General features: G+C 37.8%; 3 protein-coding genes across 4 annotated transcripts; 1 reads left to right on the forward strand and 2 right to left on the reverse strand.

Moving 5' to 3' along the window:
* Nucleotides 1-1,833: 1,833 nt before the first annotated feature.
* On the reverse strand, nucleotides 1,834-8,122 carry cdc42se2 (CDC42 small effector 2). Of its 2 annotated transcripts, none has more exons than XM_026171780.2 (5): nucleotides 7,983-8,122; nucleotides 5,642-5,886; nucleotides 3,716-3,817; nucleotides 3,555-3,633; nucleotides 1,834-2,537 (listed from the first exon to the last, which is right to left on the reverse strand). In XM_026171780.2, the coding sequence occupies exons 2-4, from the start codon at nucleotides 5,693-5,695 to the stop codon at nucleotides 3,559-3,561; spliced, it is 231 nt and encodes a 76-aa protein (XP_026027565.1). In that variant the 5' UTR covers nucleotides 5,696-5,886; nucleotides 7,983-8,122; the 3' UTR covers nucleotides 1,834-2,537; nucleotides 3,555-3,558. The 2 variants fall into 2 exon arrangements, with proteins under 2 accessions (XP_026027565.1, XP_026027573.1); XM_026171788.2 differs by having other exon boundaries at nucleotides 5,642-5,883; nucleotides 7,983-8,121.
* On the forward strand, nucleotides 8,099-10,308 carry nip7 (NIP7 nucleolar pre-rRNA processing protein). The gene is made up of 5 exons (XM_026171772.2): nucleotides 8,099-8,239; nucleotides 8,363-8,449; nucleotides 8,530-8,668; nucleotides 9,455-9,595; nucleotides 9,860-10,308. Exons 1-5 carry the CDS (start codon nucleotides 8,184-8,186, stop codon nucleotides 9,977-9,979), a joined length of 543 nt encoding a protein of 180 aa, XP_026027557.1. The 5' UTR covers nucleotides 8,099-8,183; the 3' UTR covers nucleotides 9,980-10,308.
* Nucleotides 9,997-21,023, reverse strand: LOC113024563 (uncharacterized). Its single transcript, XM_026171749.2, has 14 exons — nucleotides 20,695-21,023; nucleotides 20,285-20,380; nucleotides 20,036-20,163; nucleotides 19,338-19,424; nucleotides 18,880-19,020; nucleotides 18,528-18,652; nucleotides 16,900-17,436; nucleotides 16,634-16,750; nucleotides 15,719-15,892; nucleotides 12,538-12,666; nucleotides 12,304-12,450; nucleotides 11,265-11,344; nucleotides 11,125-11,168; nucleotides 9,997-10,821 (listed from the first exon to the last, which is right to left on the reverse strand). The coding sequence occupies exons 1-14, from the start codon at nucleotides 20,849-20,851 to the stop codon at nucleotides 10,663-10,665; spliced, it is 2,121 nt and encodes a 706-aa protein (XP_026027534.2). The 5' UTR covers nucleotides 20,852-21,023; the 3' UTR covers nucleotides 9,997-10,662.
* Nucleotides 21,024-22,237: the final 1,214 nt, after the last annotated feature.

Genomic DNA, 22,237 nt, shown 5'->3' on the forward strand with positions numbered 1-22,237 from the left:
GTAATAACAGTGTCATCATAAAATAAGCCCTGTGACAGGAATCCAAACACAAAACTGTTAAGTCACATTCAAACAGTCCACTGGCACAGCCTGCTGGTCACATAATGTACTGCAATCCAAGTATGACTGCACATTCTACAGCATTTATCCCAGAGCTGGAAAACAAACAAACAAAAAACACAAAACAAAAACGTGTACATGTATGTGGATCCATCTGCACATAGGAATAACTACAGAAACACAGATGTTTGTTACAATGTTTCAACCTGATGAATCTTAAATCTGTCCGGGGTTATGGGCAAAGTACTTGCAAGAAGTCTTAAGGCTGATATAAGAAATTTGACAACATCAGTTAAATGTATTCTATGATTTGAAGTACCAACATCAAATGAGACGTTTTCTTTGTACCATAGAAATGTTGACAATAGCACTCATTTAACACCAATCTACATGCTTGACTTAATACATTCAACACATTTTGTCGCTGAAATAGTCAATCAATATGATGTACAAAGAGGACAAACAATGACATTTATTAGGTCCAGGCCTGCTGGTTTGCTCAGCACTTTTGATCTTTCTGCTTAGATTTTTTTTCTTAAGATGGACCCTAATTCAGAAATTTGGACAACAACAATAATTCCAAGGGAAAAAACAAAATCAAAAAGACATTCTAGTCTGATCACTGACATGACTGACAACTAGAATAACCAGGCAATAAGATCTGTTTTTATTATTTTTTCCCCAAATAGGAAAATTATGTGCTTGAAGGTTAAAAACACTGGCAAACTGTGAATAAAGTAATGTCCAAGACGGTCAGGTGGTGTGTTAATACTTTTAGTAAAAAATTATTATTATTTTTTTTTAAAACAAAATAAGGTTATATGTAGCAATAATTCAAAACAGAAGCAACATAAGCTCAAACACTGCGACAAAGGTGGGTCACATGTGGCTGGAAGTCATCAAGCTGCATTTATCAGCTGTAACAGTCATGGCAGGTTAGTTTAAGAAAAAGGACAGCATTATCTGTGGCAAATTCCCTTCATCTTGAAAAAAACAAAACAAACAACCCCCCCCCCACGATGATAGGTAGGTGAACTAGATATGAGAATACTGCCGACTGTAACAAAACCCACTTTTGCTGCAGTGTTTGCGACATTCTGATTACTTCCAAGTTAAGGTCTAAAGTCTACTGTTGGTACACAAACCTTGGAAAGACAAAAAAAAAAAAAAAAAAAAAAAAAAAAAAAAAAAAAACCCCAAAAAGGCAAATGAACAAAAAAAAAAAAAAAAAAAAAAAAAAAAAAAAAAAAAAACACATAGCATTCAAAAACATGCAATTGCAAAAATAAATAAAAGCTCAAACAAAGCATTAAAGCTGGGGGAGACACCATTTTTGGCATACGTAGGCAAAGGCTCCACAGTAACAATTCAGCATATTGTACTTTAATGTGCTCTGCAAGAAACTAGCCTTCTGCACCGCCTCTAAGCTCTTCTATCAATCGAAAAATTTTGCCCACTGTGACAGACAATCAAGTCTTCTCAATTGGCTGACCTACAAATGTGCCTTCAGATGGTGGATTGATGACAGAAAAAGCCACCAACAAGCAAAGGTATCGTTAAGTGAAGCTACATAAGAAGCAGTCACGTGGCAACCTTTGGTCAAGCCTATTTGTTCAAGAATCTAGCATAAAGAGGTTATTGACAAAACAGCAAAGAGCAAAGGGGAGAAAGGTGATCATTTAAAACATTGCCTTTTCCAGATTTGTGCCTACTTCAGCTTTAAGCTTCCAAATCGCACTAGCAAAACAAATAACATGACTTCAGGAAGGCAGATTAGGAAGTTAATAGTTTATTAAAATCCTATATGGTTCAATCTAAATGAGTATAAAAAACAAACAAACAAAAAACAGTTGAAATCAATGCTGAACTCCTAAGCAAGTGTGAGTGTACAATGTATGGTCCAGTGTACTCTACTCATTTCAAGTTTATTACAAAAACAGCAATCTTCAACCCTGAAAGCAACTCAGTATAATGAGTATTTCTCAGAATAAAACTATGAACGTGTTGCTTTTTTTTTTTTGCCTTGCTACCTGTCCTTTGATAAACCTCTGAGGATAAAGAAGGAAACTCAATGTTCCAATTTTCCAGCGTGGCCCAGCCACCATGAGGTCCGTTGTCAAATCAAGATAATAAATACAGGCATCCAAATTGGTTTCAACAGCAAGAATCTTTGAAGTAAATTTTCCTCATGCATACACACAAACATACGTCTGTCTGAGATTATGAGCTTTCTAAACCCTCTTCCCTACTCTTAAACAGTTTCTCTTTACAGTGCAACAGTATGGCAGCAAATGGATAGCAGTGCTTTCATTAAAAACAAAAAACAAAACAAAAAAGGGAATGGAAAAATAAAAATATATACAACATCAAGGTAAAGCAGTAGTTTCATCTTTTGGTCCTGTGTCCTTTATGGACAGAACTGCTTTTTGAAAATTCTTCCTTATATGAACAACAGTAGTTTCCACAAGACTGAAGAGCTGTTGGAGGAAAAGGTGGAACAAATGTTAGGATTCGAGTTGCTTCTGATTGGAGGTGTACTTTTGTGTCTGTGTGCATTTGTCAGTCCCAATTTTAAAATCTTAGTTGGTTTGGTCAAATTTACAGTCATCTGTGTTTTTCCCAGAAAGTATTTGATATCTTTGGGTTCGATCTGTCTTAGCACCTATGGCAACACTGTGTGGGAGTGGTTACACCCCCCCCACCTTAAAAAACAAAACCCAAAAAAGCAACCCTGCAGATGTAGCTTTCTTGATGTCTTAGGACAGTAGAGAGCTATAATTTTGCTAAAGGCTAATTTTATATAAAAAAAAAAAAAAAAAAAAAAAAAAAAAAGTATAATTCAGTAAAGTCAAGAGAAAAAAAAAAGTATGTCATTTTTATATGTCATAAAGATTTTATTTATTTATTTTTTTTTAAATTGACTTTGGCACGATTACACTGTCATTACTCTGACAGCTGAGTCACGCTCACAAAGACAGTTTGAGAGGTAATCAGCAAAACAATACCATGCACAGTACAGTGTAAATATGTGCTTCATTGCATTTCTCCCATTTCCTCTCAAAGCCACATAAGGCAAGCCTGCTGTTGTGTGCAGGCTTGATTTGCCATCACTTGTTTTTGACAGTGCATGGGTGGAGCAAACTTTTGAGGTTTACAAGATGGAAACAGTCACGAGAACTTTGACACTATCACTGACTTATGGCTAGAGCCCCAAGTCTAGAATTTCACACATCCTATATGATATTGATATTTCTAATCTATTATTTAAAAGAACTGGAAGACAGAGGAACAAGACAAATACTGCTTTTGCTAGGGAAGGGAAAAAAAAAAACAAAAAAAAAAAACGAAAATTCACTCAAAAACAAACTTGACCTTTTATAAGTTGGCTCTGGCTGCATGAAAACAAGATGAAACTGTGCTTGTGTGGCTTTGGGGTAGTGAAAAAATCTGTGGTTAATGTCAGTTTCACTAAGGGATATCAGGACATCTCTCACCTCGTTACAACTGCGAACCTTCAGAACTTGTGTGCGCGTATCCTCCTTTAGATTTCATCTGGGCCTGAACTAGGTCGACCTATAGAAATATATAAATGTTAGCTGGCTGAAAACACATGTTTGAAAATTCAGTGAAAACAAACAAAAAAACCAAAACTTACTGATGCCAAACCCAGGCCCATGTCCCCTGAGCCTACATGTGTGGTATGAACAAAGTTTGTCGGCTCCCCAATCATGGAGCGATCGATCCTTCGCCGCCGCTTCTGAAAAGTAGCAAAAATCTAAATTTAAATATTAATATCACAAGTAGACTTACCATACTACACACAAAGCAAATATTACTATCACTGGGAACTGAGAAGAGCATGTGTGAATCAGAAACTAAACACTTATCAGTTTACTTTTTAAATCTTTGTTTGAAGTATAGTGGATCTGCACTGAGACAAAGGTAAAAACTAATCATTTGTGTTATCTTATCTGTTAACAGATAGTTCACTACCAAAGTGATGAAGTTTTACTGAATCTGTTTTGTCAATCCCGGGTTACTAAACCTACAACAGGGAAAAGTTTAGAATTTCTATGATGGACACTGATTAATCACACTCAGGCTGGAAAAACTAAACCTATGTGAATGCCTCACTGTAAAGATTCTCAAACTATTCTGTGGGCAAATAAGACAAATGTGGGCAAACAGAAAAGAAAACAAACCTGCCAAAATGTGGAGTGCTATGTTTAGAGGGAAACAAAAGAGTACTGGCAAGCCGACACAAAACACCATCCATAAAAACATGGTGCAGAAAGTACAGTGGGATTTATGGTGGAGCAGAGTGAGCGTGTTAGCTGTCCACTCCGCTCCAGGGCCTGACTGTCTGTGCTACAAACAATCTGTGGACAACTGTGGCTCATGTTGTTTTTGGTCTATGAGCCAAACACGAAGAAGAACGAAGTTATAAAACACAAAAGCTGAAGTGAAACCGAATATTAAAAACAATGAAAACTGTCACTGCAGTCACTGTCTGTGCTTTCCATACATTATTTTTTGATCTTTGAAGTTTTTAACAGGATCTCCTATTCCCGTGGAACTCTGCTACTGCTCCCTGCTCTTTTCTGGCCCACTTATCAACCAGTTAACATTTGGCAGTCGCATACGTCATCCGATTCCAGCGAGACGCAGTCAGGATCTAGGAGGACTTCACGGCAGTGTTTCTCGCGTGGGTGAAAACCCGTCTCCCCTCTCTGACTGAAAACTGTATGCAGACGGACACATTTGCGAGGCTATAAATCCCGCTTATCTTGAGCTGCTTTTATAGCTCAGGTCCGCGACACCTCACATTCACAAAGGCAGCAATAAATTCATAACCGCATTACAGAACGATATCTGGGCAGCAGTCATGGCAGATCATTTGACAGCACACAAGTAAATAAACAAGAAGGGTTTTTCTTGGTTTACTTTTTTAAATGAAGAAAACTAGGTTTTGTAGTCTGGGTCTAAAACCAATTTAGATACTGTGGCATGACCTAGATAGCTTCAATGTTAAGTCAAGATATCCCAGATATAATAACAAATAGTTTTTCAGTGAGGAATGATCCAAATTCCCTCCCAATCACTGTGCCCGTCTTATGAGCAGCTACAAGAAACTTCTGATTGAAGTTTTTGTTTTCTAAACTCAGAAGTTAATTTAAATTTGAAAGCCTTCCATGAGAACAATTACTTGGGGAGTTTAATACAAACAGGAAATGTACAAAGGTCTGCATGTTTTTGTCATTAACTCTGAATTAGTTGAGCAGTAAACCACATATGATGAGTAATCGATACATTACTCACGATCATTCCAAAGGACTCAACAACTTAGACTTGCTGCGGCAGGACAGGGGTTATTATTGTGACATCAAACAGTTCCCTATTATAACCAGACTGTCTGTCTGCCAACAGATAACCTTTAGCAAATATATTTAAAGTGTTTTTTGCCAGGATGTGTTTAACTGGATGAATGCTACTTTGTTAATCTATATTCAAATTAAAAACTTTTGAAAACAAGGCAGCTTAAATTAAATAAATCAGTTCTTCTTGCAAATTTCATACTCACAGGCTGTGGCTGCTCTGCAATGCAGCAACTGAAACAAACCCAGAACTCAGTCATTCTGAGGCCAACGAAGAAGCCGCAGCAGTTTCCTCTCTCTGCTCAGACGTCTCTACGCCCGTCTTCCTGTTCCGTGTTACCAGAACCACAAACACACGCCGGAAACTGATGACAGACACAGGCCAGTGGCTTCTTGGGGGTAAACCGTTGGCACGAAAAGTCTTGTCCCACTTCAGAGCACCACACACCTGCTGACACGTTAACAAAAGAAAAAAAAAACAAAAAAACAACACATTTCAATCAATTGCTGATATATTTTGATGTGTATCAGCAGCTTTCGGCTGCTCATGTTCCCCATAGCTAATAGTTCCCTGGACTTACTTTTACAGGAAGCAACTTTTGATTGAAAACAATATTTAAAAATTCCTTTCTTGGAAGCTTGCCACTTTTTGTATGATACCATCTCGCGTCTGATGAGGTAATCTATGGTTATTTTTAATCATACGTGTAAACTACTGTCAGACACATACTACATATGAGGCATGGTGAAACATTTACGTCAGAAGGTTAAAAACAGAAAGTTCACCATATTCAAATTTAACTTCTCTTGTAACAAGTCTTAAGAAAAAGAAATGGGGCCAGAGTGTGGCCTCTATTTCAACAAGCTGTCCAGGGGATCACTGTTACTTTCCCTTTTGTGGTTAATCTCCGGTGGTAAATAACTTACTACCTGAATCCAACCTTGGGCTGTGAGGTTAAACGAACAGCCAGTGTTTCAATTTTCAGAAAGCTGTTATTAGCTCCGACACCTTGATAAGCTTTCCATTTTAATTAACATCTCTGTGGACTTGAAATCGTCTAGAGGCTTATTTCACTAATAGGGCAGCAGCAATGTGGAGCACCATTTGGGAAAATAAATAAAAAATTCACTGTACTGTACTTGTTCAAAATATACTTAATTCTATAATGAAGGAAAGAAATTTGATTTTGGAAGCACACTGTGGCCATCAATTTGGTGTTGGATGACAATTTTTATTTTAAGATATCAGTATGGTAAATGTTGCTATACTGACAAATATCTTAGGAAAAAAAATGTAGTTAAAAGGGATAAATGTTGTTTAAAAAAAAAACAACAACTTGTGGGATTATCACTAATCTACTAATTTGTTTACAAGGATCAAAGAAAATGCAGTTAAACATATGATCAACAAAGCTATTATAGTTAATTAAAATTGGGTTCATATTTAAGTTTAAATTACATAAAATAATCTTAAAATCATCATCAGTCTTTGTCAAATTTAGTCAAGTGTGTCAACACAACTAGGGTGGGGAGGCTTTGTGTTTTGGATGACTCTCTCTCAATGTGAGCCAACTCCCTTTACAGAGTGTTGTGTTTGTATTGCAACTCCTGTCCAAATATCAGCCACAAAAGACTAAACTAATACTCAAAATAATTAATACCAAACATAAAAACATTATAAACAATGAAATTTCACACTGAAACGAGTAAACAAGTCGAACAAAACGATTAAAAAACAAAAAACAAACAAACAAAAAAAAAAACCCCACACACAAAACAGGGTGATATAATCAAACAGTGTTACCACATATTTCGAAATGTCATTCGTTTTTTTTGGTCGATGCCTCAGAAAGACACAGTAGAAGGCCTTCTGGCTGTCAAACAATTGGTGACAGGAGGATCAAATGATCTGCCAAAAGCGAAGTGCTCGCTGACGGAGTGTATTTCCCAGTCTGTAACACTGACTCTGCAGCTGACGCTATGCACCGCTGACACTCAGTGCAACTGAATCATATTATCAAGAGTCGTAAAATGAGCGCAGACGTGTTTAATGATGATTTTAACCACATCTGACATCCTTTAAGGATTACCAACTCTGCCGGTGATCTTGGATTACTGGAACTTAATCGGTATTTACAAACAAATGAGCGTTATGTAACTTCGCCCCGCTGCGGCAAAGACGCTTTACATGACCAGTCTGAACACAGCTCGCAGCTGGGTGCAGTTCAACACATGTACTGCTGCTGTGCCGGGGCGTCGGCGTTGATTAGAACTGAACTGCTTTAGTAAATTGGAGTGTTAGCTCTACCACATGCTAATACAGCTAGCTTTCCAGCTAACGTTCACGGGCTCGATGATAGCCGCGGGTCTGTGTTTTTTTCCACTGACAGCTAGCTGTCGGAGCTAACGCAGCCCATTTTCGGAAGCTGTGACTTCAGTTATTAAATTAAAACAAAAGCTGAAACAATTGCTGGTTTTCGCAATTAGAGCCAACTACTCCTCAAGATTTCTTTGTGAATTGTAATTATTTAGTATGAGAAAACTTACCAGATGGCGACCGGTTTACCGGAGAAAAAACACGTCCGTCCAAACTGATCGCTAAAGGAGGCAAAAAACCAGGAACTGTGATCACTGTTACGTCACACAACTTCCGTTTTAAAGCATTACTGCTTCCGCGTTAACCCACGTTTTTTTCTCACAGGAGACACGTTTATCCGTTGCTAACGTTAAGGATTTATAGTAGTAAATATGAGGCCGCTAACAGAAGAAGAGACCAAAACGATGTTCGAGAAGTTATCTAAATAGTGAGTGAACGGTTCCTGCGCCGTGTTAGCCTGTAAAGGTTCAAATTATACCAACACGTTCAGCAAGCCCGGTAGCTCACGCTGTGAATGTGTGTGTGATCCATGTGTTTTCTCTTGTAACAGCATTGGTGAAAACATAAAACTTCTAGTGGACCGACCAGACGGCGTTTACTGTTTCAGGCTGCACCATGACAGAGTCTACTACATGAGGTAATTTTGGTTAATTAACACGCATGTTGGGTACCTGTCCGTACATGTAAGGATTAAGGCGTTTGGTTTTCTGTCCACAGTGAGAAAATTTTAAAGCTGGCCACCAACTTTTCCCGGGACAAACTCATGTCAGTGGGTACGTGTTTTGGGAAGTTTACAAAGACCAAGAAGTTCCGCCTGCACATCACAGCCCTGGATTTCCTTGCTCCATATGCAAAGGTGACTATAAACAACACACAGCCAAGTCATTCCCTCCCATCAATATACCAAGCGGAGCTTAAATAAGATGTAGGAAACGAAACAATACGGGTATTACTAAAGTCCTCTATAGTAGAGGCTCATTCTGAATTATGCCACCAGATCATCTTCCAGAAGGGTTTTTGAAAGAGTTACAGCGAAAATGTAAAGTAGTGGAGTGTGTATAACCAGTTTTTAGGATCAGTGACACACAACGGGTAGAAATTGTTTTTCACATGCATAAACAGCTGTTTACTATACAGATGGAAAATCAAAATATTCAATCAGAAATAAAATCATTGTTCATTGCTGGGAAACACTGGACATGATTTGCAGGCTCATGTGCAATTCTGTGTGCTATTACAGATTTATTGCATGAAAAATTGTGCTGTACAAAAGTTTGTTTATACTTATAAACAGGCTGTTATTTTTTTCCATCTCATTGCATTAGGCTTAACATGCTCTATAAAAATAGATCTTTTTTCAACAAATTGAAGTTCATAGGTGAGAAGATTCATATCTGTGCATACAGATTCACATCTTAGCTACATGGATACTTTAACTGAATGTATTTTTTTGCTTTTTGAAGACCCTAAATGGCGAGAACCTGTATTAAGTAGTTTATAAATATTATGAGAACAAGAGAGAAGTAGCTCTTTGTGCTTAGAAATTCTAGGCTTTCTCTTAATTGTTCAAGCTTTTCATCTGTGCTGTCATATTGGACTCATTCATTCATGTATGAATAACTAGAAACTATCATGTATTCAGTTTAAGGTGTGGGTGAAACCTGGAACAGAGCAGTCTTTCCTGTATGGGAACCACGTGCTAAAATCTGGTCTTGGCAGAATTACTGAGAACACGATGCAGTATCAGGGAGTTGTGGTTTACTCCATGGCAGATGTGCCTCTGGTAAGTCCTTTAAAGGTTGCTCTTCTTGTCACACTGTTATGGGCAGTATTCACAGTACAACAAAGATACATATTCCTGTTGGTAACACTCATGCTGGAAAACAAAGCACATATTATGCAGATGTTTTGTTTTCCTCAGTGCCATGTATTCACAATAGGGTATTGGATAGATCCACTCATGTACTAAAAAGAGGTTAATACCTGATTAACTCAAGGTTATATGACAAAAGGCACTTATAGGCTGGCTGTTTGTCTTAATCTTCAGGGTTTTGGTGTGGCGGCCAAGTCTACGCAGGAGTGTCGGCGAGTGGACCCCATGTCTATCGTTGTGTTCCACCAGGCTGATGTCGGCGAGTTCATAAGAAATGAGGAAACATTAACATAAAGATGCAGAAACAAGTGGACTGTCAAACTGTTTATTTTTAACAGTAACACTCACTCAAAGTCAAAGGTTCAACTTTTAGCTGCTAAACATTTTATAGTGACATGATCTGATCAAAGTTCCTACTTCACGAGCAGCTGTTATACCTGGAACACTTCCCTACAGTCCAGAGGCTAAAACAAACAATCTGTCTATTGACTCACTTCTGCCATTTGCAGAATTTCCTGGTTTGTCCCCTCCCTGTTGTATTAAATGAGAAGGGTTTTGTTTTTGTGTGTATGTTTTTTGTAACTTGAATCTTGAAATAAATCCACATCTCTGTATTATTTAAATTAAAATCTTTTTTTTTTTTTACAAATAGTTTGTGTGGGAGGAAAAAATTACCTGTAGATCTTAGCTATATGGATATTTTGCAGCTTTCATATCTTTAATTAAAGGTCTGTTCTGCTTTTCCGAGATCATAAGACTGAGTAACATACTGACTTTTAAAGCTATTCCCATCTCTGTATCAATTCAACAAGTGGGTTTGTTATTTAGGGCTGCAGAGATGCTACAATAGTCACTATTACTGCAATTTCTGTTATCCCTTCCTCAAAAAGAAACAATCTTTGACCCACAAACATTCAACATTTACAAACCAAAACAAATAAATGGAGATGGGATAAAATGAAATGGGCTTTGGTGAGTCAGACGATATTTGATTTTTTCATTGTTCTCCACCTGTCCTTCAGGTTGACATTTGTTCGATCTTTGAATTTGTAATATGCCTTTATCTTGCTCCAGTTGCCCTCTCCAAATTTTTTGACCCCGTCTTTTAACTTCTGCGTCTCACTCTCTGTCCATTTCTGCAACACAGTAAAAACATGTCGGTTAGCCATTTGCCACTGTGGGAAGTCTAAAAATGACAGCATTTTAGATCAAGTTGTAATACCAGTGCAAGTGACTGAACATGCAATGGTTTTGATACAGGAACTTCAATTTGTATGATAGCAACAAAAGGCAAAGCAGCAAATTACTGTGTGATATTGAACAAGAAGTCCTCCCTATGGACTATTCCACACATTTATGTGACAAAGGCATTTAAGTACAAATATCAACAGTAAAGTAATGTGACCAGTTCGCTTTGCAGCATGTTTTGCTATACTTACTCTTTTCCTTTGGCCTGAATTTGAAATGGTGCTCATGTCTAAGCCTTTGTGAGAAGAAAAAAAAAATACACAAAATTATTTGAACCCCATCATCTAAACTCCATGAATTCAAGTTGAATATTCAATGAACTATTACTTACTTCTCTTTTTGGAGGTAAAATACAATTCTTCGTCGCTCCATACCTCCTTGGTCTCCTTTGCATTATGGTACCGTTGCTTCCTGTGAATAAGAGCCAGAATGTGTTTTTGTTCGGCAAAATGATTAAGCACAACTACAAAAGATAAAAATAATTAGGGCTATTAATCAGATATGCTGGGAGGAATACTCGTGTGTGTTTGCATGTAATCACATATTAAATATTCTCAGCTAATGACTAGTGCATATAAAAAACAATATGAGACATTTACAATTCAAAAATAGTCAACTTTATTCTATATTTATAGAGTAATGTTAAATATTTCTAACCATAAAAAAGTGAATATGACCCGTAGCTCAAAAATCAGAAATCCATGATTTCAGATTGTTAAAAACAGAAATATCCAGTATACTAATTTCATACTGGGTTTTTATTTAGAAATCAAACACTTGGTTAGGATTCCTTTGCTATGAGTTGCTGCATCAGTGTGGTGTGGCATGGAGGCAATTAGCTTGAGTAACTGTAATATACTCACATATCTATATTATTGCTAATATATATTGTAATATATCTATATCACTAAAGCACTTCTGGATGGATGCAAACTGCATTTCGTTGCCCTGTACCTGTGCATGTGCAATGACAATAAAGTTGAATTCTATTCTATTCTATTCTATTCTATTCTAACTGCTGAAATGTTATCAAAGCTCAGGTTGCTTTGACAACAGTTTTCAGCTTGTGGGTAGACAGGTGCTAAGTCTTGCTGGAAAAGGAAACCAGCATCTCCAGATGGAAGCACAGACTGGTCTAAAATGTCCTGGTAAGAGCCTGCTTTGTGTACTTTGTGCTTAATAGAACACAGCAGACCAATTGCCACCTGCGCTAGCAGATGACATGGCACCCTAAATCATTGACTGGAACTTCACACCTTCAAACCAAATCAAAATGTGCACCAATCAAAAGGATAAAGCATTCAAAATGTTACATTTTAACATATTACAGCCCTCTTGTTACTTTCTCAGACTTATTGGTGTTTACTAACCATTCTAAATGGGAATGGACGTTCTTTTGAGCAGAGTCCTTGTGAGGAGTAGAGATCGTTTGTGGGATGGGGTGAGAAGGGGACTGACTTGGCGAGCTCTCCACTGAAGAGTCTGTAATATGGATGTCATCCGTATCATCTTGATTCCTGTCAAAGTAAATAAAACTGGTCAAATATCATATGATTAATTAGTCGTCTAGAGCACCGGTATAAAATACAAGATTCTGTAGTTACACTTGATTGTCCACAGGATCACTGGACAGCTGCTTATGAGGCTTTTGTACTGGAGTTTTCTTGCAGGTCACAGGCTCCTTCGGGTCTTCCTCGCTGTCTGACGATAACCGTATTGACTTTTTAGACTTTCTGCAAGATGAGAAAAAAAGTCAATGATATTCTGTAAAAGGAACGACCTGTTTTGAGTGATTGGTGATTAAAATGATGTTTTACTCTTTATTTCTGAAGTTAAACAGCCAGGTTTTATAAAAAGGAACAGCACAATGTGTACAAGTAGAGAGAAACTTTTAACTGCAAAATGCTAAATCACTACTAATGCCTTACTAATGCCTTAAGCTGTTATCTGGTTTAAACTTGTACACTGTGGTTTTAAGTGAGCAGTGTCTGTGTTTCTTCATTGGCTACCAATAATGTCATGAGCTTAAAAGCACTGTATAGGGAGTGCAGAATTATTAGGCAAGTTGTATTTTTGAGGAATAATGTTATTATTGAACAACAACCATGTTCTCAATGAACCCAAAAACTCATTAATATCAAAGCTGAATGTTTTTGGAAGTAGTTTTTAGTTTGTTTTTAGTTTTAGCTATTTTAGGGGGATATCTGTGTGTGCAGGTGACTATTACTGTGCATAATTATTAGGCAACTTAACAAAAAACAAATATATACCCATTTCAATTATTTTGTTTTACCAGTGACACCAATATAACATCTCCACATTCACAAATATACATTTCTGACATTCAAAAACAAAACAAAAACAAATCAGCGACCAATATAGCCACCTTTCTTTGCAAGGACACTCAAAAGCCTGCCATCCATGGATTCTGTCAGTGTTTTGATCTGTTCACCATCAACATTGCGTGCAGCAGCAACCACAGCCTCCCAGACACTGTTCAGAGAGGTGTACTGTTTTCCCTCCTTGTAAATCTCACATTTGATGATGGACCACAGGTTCTCAATGGGGTTCAGATCAGGTGAACAAGGAGGCCATGTTATTAGTTGTTCTTCTTTTATACCCTTTCTTGTTGGCCACGCTGTGGAGTACTTGGACGCGTGTGATGGAGCTTTGTCCTGCATGAAAATCATGTTTTTCTTGAAGGATGCAGACTTCTTCCTGTACCACTGCTTGAAGAAGGTGTCTTCCAGAAACTGGCAGTAGGACTGAGAGTTGAGCTTGACTCCATCCTCAACCCGAAAAGGCCCCACAAGCTCATCTTTGATGATACCAGCCCAAACCAGTACTCCACCTCCACCTTGCTGGCGTCTGAGTCGGACTGGATCTCTCTGCCCTTTACCAATCCAGCCACGGGCCCATCCATCTGGCCCATCAAGACTCACTCTCATTTCATCAGTCCATAAAACCTTAGAAAAACCAGTCTTGAGATATTTCTTGGCCCAGTCTTGACGTTTCAGCTTGCGTGTCTTGTTCAGTGGTGGTCGTCTTTCAGCCTTTCTTACCTTGGCCATGTCTCTGAGTATTGCACACCTTGTGCTTTTGGGCACTCCAGTGATGTTGCAGCTCTGAAATATGGCCAAACTGGTGGCAAGTGGCATCTTGGCAGCTGCACGCTTGACTTTTCTCAGTTCATGAGCAGTTATTTTGCGCCTTGGTTTTTCCACACGCTTCTTGCGACCCTGTTGACTATTTTGAATGAAACGCTTGATTGTTCGATGATCACGCTTCAGAAGCTTTGCAATTTTGAGACTGCTGCATCCCTCTGCAAGATATCTCACTATTTTTGACTTTTCTGAGCCTGTCAAGTCCTTCTTTTGACCCATTTTGCCAAAGGAAAGGAAGTTGCCTAATAATTATGCACACCTGATATAGGGTGTTGATGTCATTAGACCACACCCCTTCTCATTACAGCGATGCACATCACCTAATATGCTTAATTGGTAGTAGGCTTTCAAGCCTATACAGCTTGGAGTAAGACAACATGCATGAAGAGGATGATGTGGACAAAATACTCATTTGCCTAATAATTCTGCACTCCCTGTATATAAATGTTTCAATAAATAACTTCTTCATAAAAAAACAAAATATGTGGGGGATACACTATCATTGCAAAAAGGATCAGGTCTTAAACCATGATGTAGATACAGAGATTTAAGAATACGAAGCAATACAATAGAAGAAAGATGAGGAATCAAAGACAAAATTATTTTTGATGCAATAGTTTTTTGTAGAGGCTGGCTAGACTTTCAACGAGTATGATTAGATCTGGGAAAAGTACAAATGAGAGTCAATGATGCCACAAAGCTGTTAACCAACTTTAAGTTTATAAATAAATTTATAAGTCACTTTTGAGAAAATGTACATGAGGCAGCAAGCCAAACTGGAAGGCCCAAAGCTTTGAGCATAGAGTGATCAAATTTCTCGAGGTCCCTACAAGCATCCTGCTTGAGTTGCTTGATCTGTTCATGGTCTGAGATTTGCATCATAGCATCTTCTGATGGATTTCTCAGATATCATTGCTTTTTGTTTGTTGTCAATTGAGAACCTTTGGTTGGAGAGCTTTCCTTTGATGATGGACTCTGACCCTTGACTTTGCAGGGTCAGAGTGCATTTTCCAAGGTGTTCTTCCAGGGATTTCTTTGTTGTCTTCAGTAATCTTAAATGGGTCTCTGATGAAGCTAGTTCTTTCATGCATTTTTCTTTTTCTGAGCTAATCTTAGTCTTTTGCACGTCTCTTCTGTTGGAATTTTTTTTTCTTTCTCTCCATTAATTCACACTTTTCTGCTCCATAGTTTGAAATGATTCCATCCAGCCTCTTAAGCTACAATGTATATTAAGACGATTGCTTTGGTGTCATATACATCGTAGGTAAGAGTAATTCATTTTGAAATCTAAAAATCTATAACCGTTTTTCAATGTTTTCAGTTAATGTGCAGCACAGCAAACATCAGAAAAATAAGTTATTGTTAATGTTCTCCAAAGTAGATCTTTAGCTATAAGACATGTCAAGCCTGTATAAAGTGAAGCTGTACATATGGACTTGCCATGCTTGATAAAGTATTTAACAAGTTACAGTGTTCCCCATCTGTAATTTCACTGCTGTTATCTTTGTGGCCAATAAAAAAAAAATCAAAGTAAATCACTTATCTTACACTCAAGATGAACACTTGAACATATGACGTCTATCTATTCATAGCCAAAACTACTGGTGTTATCTCTACTCACTTCTTTGAATAGGAGTTGTTGCTGAGTTGAGCAGAATCCTTGTGAGGAGTGGAGCTTGTCTGAGGAACAGAGTGCAGAGGGAGCAGACTGGGAGAGACCTTCACTGAAGGCTCTGAGAGCTTCTGTGGTTCTCCTTCACTGTCTGATGACGACTGTTTTGACTTGTTGATGTTTCTGTTAGACAAGAGTTAGACTGTTAGACTATTATCTTCAAAATGTAACATTTGCTTTGACTGGAGATCTGAAAGATACTATACTGTTTATCTGTAGTGTTTAATATATGTGTTTTTAAGCACCAAAGTAATAAAACAAAGAGTAATTCTAATTAAAAAAACAATTACTATTAACTAAATGACATCATCAAATACACAAAAGTGTAATTTGAATTCTCTTTGAAAGTGAGTCCTGTTCACTTGCACTGAACCCTCACATTAGAGAGGAGGGGGAAACATAAGAGAGTGAGGATAGTTTAGAGTTCTGAGCTTCATGTCTCATGTGTTTTACTACACGCTGTCGGTTCTGAGTTACATAAATTTCATGAGGCTCTGTGCTGACATCCATATGCCTGCCAATGATTTGTGACTGTCTGGACATGTCTGTGAAAACATTATAGAACATCAACTACGCACACACCCTTCAGTCAGACTTCAAAGAACTAAAACAGGAATAACTATTCATTCATTGTGTGGACAGTTGTCTGAGTCACCGTGGGCAACCGAGTATAATAGCTGCTTTAACTAGTTTATTGTTAAGTGTAAGTTGACCTGAGTAACTTTTATTAGCATTAATATTGAGCTAGCTTAAAACAAGGAGATACAGTCAATAATTACAAACAAACTGACAATACATGAATGCATATTTGCTCTAACGACGGTGAAGTCTTTCTGGTTATTGTTAAGAGTTCTAATATTTTACCTGGTGGGTGAACTACTGGACTGGTTATGACGTTTCACACTAACTGCTGTGCTGGCCACAGAATGAGGAGAGTCCTCCTCACTCTCTGCTGACAACTCAGCAAAACTAGTTGAAACTCTGTAAACAAAAGCAAAAAAAAAGGTTTAATGCCATACACTGATTAAACAAATACTAAAAGTAAGCTGAAATGCAAAACCTTACAACCTTGTAAGAAAATAGTGCCTACTAATCATTTTCCTGGAAAAGAAAAAAACAAATATAAGTACCTCCTGTTAATTCTGTTGGTCCTTCTGTGGCGTTTTGGTGCTGGTATGGAAACTTCTTGGTCAGTAACTGGACACTGTGAGTCTCTTTTATTTGACAGAGCCAGTGTCTGTGGTGCTTCTTCTACTCTGGCCTCGGTCTCTAGTTCCTCTGAAACCTTTGAGCACTGTGAACTTGCCTGACTATCTGGTTCCATCACCAGCCGAGACAGAGTGTAAAGCTGTCCGTTCCATGGCACAGAAGTTGTCTTTGAGAGCGAACTTTCCTGAGTTTGTGGAACAGCATCTGCTTGTGGTGGTTGGTCTGCCGGTGAAGCTTCCATGGGGCTGCCTGAGTCTCTCTGAAATAACACTTCCTGCTCCAAGTCCAAATTGGTGTCCATTTTAGGATCAGGTGAGAGTTGCAGACACATATGCTCGCTTTCCTGGTCCTCTGTCTCCACTTCTTCCTCCAGCTGAGAAAACATTCTCTCATTTAATCCTGTAGCCAAGGCTTTGTAGGCTGCTTCTAGCCTGGTCCTCTGGATAGTTGAATGCTTGCTGGAAATTAAGATGCAGACAAGGAAAAGGGGCTGAAAAGGGATGTCTCGCCACATATTTAACTTTTCACACTCACTTGCTAATTTAATCGGTACACCTGTTCACCAGCTTGTTAACGATAACACCTAGTCAGCCAGTCACATGATAGCACAGAAACTTTAGGCATGTAGACATGGTCAAGACAACCTGATAAAGTTCAGAGGAAAATGGGCGGATTGCTTTGAGCCAACAGGGGGTAAACAGTAACCACTCAGTACAACCAATGTATGGAGAAGAGCATGTCTGAATGCATAACACATGCGATGCTAGTGTAATGGTGTGGGGGAATATTTTTTGCTGGCACACTTTGTGCCCCGTAGTACCAGCTGAACACTGTTTAAATGACACAGGCTTCCTGAGTACTGCTGCTGGTCCTGTCCATCTCTTTATGGCCCAAATGTACACTGACAGCCGCCTCCAGCAGTATAACATGCTCTGTTACAAGGCTCACATCATTTCAAACTGGTTCTTTGTTGCATTCACTGTACTCAAGTGGCCACCAGAGAGCAAATTATTATTGAAAAAAATTTGGGATTATATTGATTTATTTTGTGTATTTTTAAAGTTAAGGGGACCTAATTAAACCTTTTATGGTTTGCTGAATCTAGTACTCCTGAAAATATCATAAAAAACAACAATGAATAAAAAAAAATGGAAATCTAAATTGGATTTTCAAGCTGCAACCGTTCTCAACTGATATTATGCTGCCCAGCATTGACAAGGGGTAGATACAGAGTGTGCAATATATTAACGGAAGTAGTACTCAATTTCAGAATTGAAATAGCTTTCACTATTACTGAATAATGAAGAAACTACGACCACATTTCTCATTTGTAATAAATTTAAAACAGTCATCTGTGATGGATGTTTGCAATTCCCAGTCCAGATGGGGAGTGATTTTTCTCTGGGCATTTGTGTGAGGGCTCCGGGCAGCTTAAGACTATAAGAGAGCACAATGTGCAAATACTCAGCATAACTGTACTTATTAGGATCTAATAAAACCTAATCTGATCAGATTAGATCAGATCACCTGAGAGGGACAGATATCTTACCACGGTACAGACTGGACCATGTTTACTTGTGGACTTGAAGAGGGGACCGGTTGGACTTGCTCATCAGCTCTAACTGCACTGCTGTCTTGTTCCTTATTCTTTTCCTGAATAAGCCGATTTGCAGCCTGGTAGAATTACACAAAAATATACACTTTTATATAGTGTAAGTGTAAAGACTTTTATGTTACAGACAAATCCACAATGTTTTGTTAATTGTTTTTCAACAGAATAAACAGAAGTCACAGGCAAACATTTCCTACTGATCACAAAGTAGAAACAAACAACCAAAAAAGAAACCAAAAAAACCCCCAAACAAACTACAAAGCCTTTATCTTAAGTATAGCATTCATACCTTTTGGAGAAAGGGAACGCTTGATGGGCAGAGCCTTTCACAAAAAGCCAGCATCTCCATCTTGAACCGTGCAAAGTTGATTTGCTCAATTACTTCATGCTTTTTATTTTTCTTGCTGATAAGATCCATGAACAGCATTCTCTACACAGAACACAAATATTTCATTAATATAAGACACTACATGAACACCTAAAAAACTTCATGAATCACCATCAATAATTTAGTATAATAATATTTTGGTGTTTACAGTTAAAGCTAAAAAGCCCCCCCCCCATCTTCCGCAAGCATGATTTAACCAAGTACCCCTACTCTTATTGCTTTTACACAGCATTTTTATAACTACTAATTTTAACACTGTAAATAATGTCAAAATGGCAATCAATGTGAATAGAGTTACCAAGATAAAACAATCAAAGAATATTGCTTAAGGAAAAATATGTTTTAATTAGTGAACTCACCCTGTCATCCATCTTCTTGGTAAAGTGCTTGTTCAGCACCTTTCCTGCTTTCTCAAATTTTCCATTCTTAATAGAAAGCATTATAATCTAAAGACAGAAACAAATAACTTGTTGAAAAAACCTGATTAATGTCTTGATGCATGCTCAATGATCCAGGTAAGTAAATTCCAAAAGGTTGATTCTGTTCTGTGTAGTGTTAGTGGGAGAAACGTTTCGTCACTCATCCACGTGACTTCGACAGTCTCAACTACTGCAGGTTTCCCCAACCTTATAAACAGTACATTTGCACAATAGCTGATAGCATTCAGTGGGCTGCACTGAATGAACAATGGGCTGTGAGGTACTTGGATGAGTGATGAAATGTTTCTCCCACTGAAAATGCTACATCCAGATGAACAGAATCAACATTTTGGGAAACCTGATTAATAATGTAAAAAAATGAATTTAGCTCAGGCTTAGTAAGTTCATGTATTCATCCTTTGGCACAAAAAAAAAAAAAAAAAAAAAAAAAAAAAAGATGTGTACACACGTTCGCCCATGCATTTACACCATCAAGTTAGCAGCACAATAATTTCATTTATAGTCTCTGATTAAACAAAATAGTATGTCTGTATGTTTTTGTGAAAGGGAATGTAAAAACGAATCATGTGCATAAATTGAATAGGTGATTTAAAAAAAACAATAAGGAACATGCTTACCATTTCTTTAACTGAAGTGCATACGTTCTTGTAATCCTGTTGTGGGATACTGAACTCCTGGCTCATACTTTCCAGCAACATTAGGGCTGATTCCAGAGGACATACCGACTGAGAAGACGTGTCTGCAGCTGGGAGAAAAAAAAACAAAAAAAACAGGTTCATTTTAGTGTTTATTCACAATGCAAAAGAAGCACTACCATGAATCAGACTGACAGATGTGTGATAATAAATGGTCAATGTTGATCTCACCAGGTTTGTCACCTTCATTTATCCGGCAAAGAAACCGCCACACTTGAATCTTTTGTGGCATGAAATCAATGGGCCCATAAGGACGAACCAAGACACCTGTAAGAAAACAATCAAAAGGCTAAAAAATGCATATTTATTTTTTTGATGAAACAAGTAGTAGGCAGTAGCAAAATAATATAAGTATCTACAATAAAAACAAGATTGATAAAAATGTCACATAAATGACATAAACCAGTGGGACATGCAACCACGAACCTACATCACAATTAGTCCAGCACACGAACCGTGACACGTTGACATATATAGAGCACTTCTTCACTTTTCAAGGATAACAAGCTTGCAAAACATAGTTCTGGTAATCCCAGAGATACGTAGGCTAGTCAAAACACGCTAAACTGATTGTTACTTACTGTCGAGTACATCTGTGATGGCACAGAAATCCTCATATTGTTCCTTTTTAAACAACTCTAGCGCCAAAAACAAATAATAATCCACTACCCAGCGGTTCACCACGGATTCAGTATCAAATTGGCGACTGTTTACGTTTTCTTTTGCCGCCATATTCATAGGGAGTGATGGGTTATTAATCTCCGGGTTTAGCTTGTCAGGTGGCGCTTCATTCCAATTCTTTAGAGGCAGAATTCAGCAAAAGCGTAAAAAAAGACAAAACAAAACACACACCACATACAAAAACAGACAAAACGTTCATATCCAACGGAAGACTTCTTCTTTTAGTTCTAAATTTTATGGGCGGTTGGCAAACAGCTGAATTGTGCATTACCACCACCAACTGGTATGGAGTGTGGACGGAACGTCACTCACACCGCCCCCCTCAAATCCTCCCAAACCCTCTTTTAAAAACCGGAATAAGGCCTGATAACTTTCACGAGACCTTTTCAAGTAAATCAATAAGATCTAGTTTCATTTTCATATTACTGAGGTTTGGGGTCAGCTGACTTCTCTCCACCTGATACTTCTATAGTTTCCTCTTCTCCACAGTAGTCACATTTCCCTGTATTATGTTTCCCCATTATGAATAGTGTAGTGTTTAAACCAATATGTTCAAATCTTATTCTGGATATGACCACCTCCTCTCTCCTCCTTCCTGTCCTGTGCTTCTCATTCCCCCTCCCCGCCCTCTTTCCTCTTGCCACTGTTTTTGCCATCTTTTCTTCATTTTTTCCTTACAATACTCTTTATCTCTGTCGGACAGAAGTTAATAACCAGGTCAACTACCCCAGAAGACACCCTTTGAGACAACTCTCAATTAATACTACGTATAACAATACATTGGTCTCAATTTAGAGTAAAAAAAAAAAAAGAAGAAAAGAACTAAATCTTACACTTACTCTTTGAACTCATTGGCAAATCGTATACTCGCAAAACCTCGTGCTGCCACACACTGGACTGGAAGGCGCATTACGCTTTAGACATTCAATTTTAACAGTGATTTTGTTTTTGCATTTTCTTTCCTTTTTTTTTTTGCCTTAAACAATTTGTTTTTACACATACCTGATCTAGATTTAACTAACTCTGATTTATCAAGCCCTGATAATCCAGGTTTCAATCCCAGATGAGAAAGCAGAGCTTTCCTACCGCACAAACACCAAGCTGCTACAGAAACCTCGACTAGGCAAACTATCTTGTTGCTGTAGCACTGTACAGTTTTGAGCCATTAAAACCGTTGTGACATTTTAATAATGCCTCATTTATTTTCCTGGGGAGCTTGAATGATAATAATGCAATTTATGGGCCAAAAAATAAAAATTAAAGCCTAAAAATAATTGGTATTGTTTAGAAAGAAATGTATTTGGATTAAAAAAAAAAAAAAAGTACAGTAGCAGAAAGTAACATGTTTACATTGTAAAGGCATTATTAACGCAGTTCTTTTGGTATATATAATTTTTTCCATCTGCTACATTTCACTACTCTCCTACTTAAATCTTCATTTTA

The sequence above is a fragment of the Astatotilapia calliptera genome, chromosome 1 (assembly GCF_964374335.1).
Source record: "Astatotilapia calliptera chromosome 1, fAstCal68.1, whole genome shotgun sequence".
Taxonomy (NCBI): domain Eukaryota; kingdom Metazoa; phylum Chordata; class Actinopteri; order Cichliformes; family Cichlidae; genus Astatotilapia; species Astatotilapia calliptera.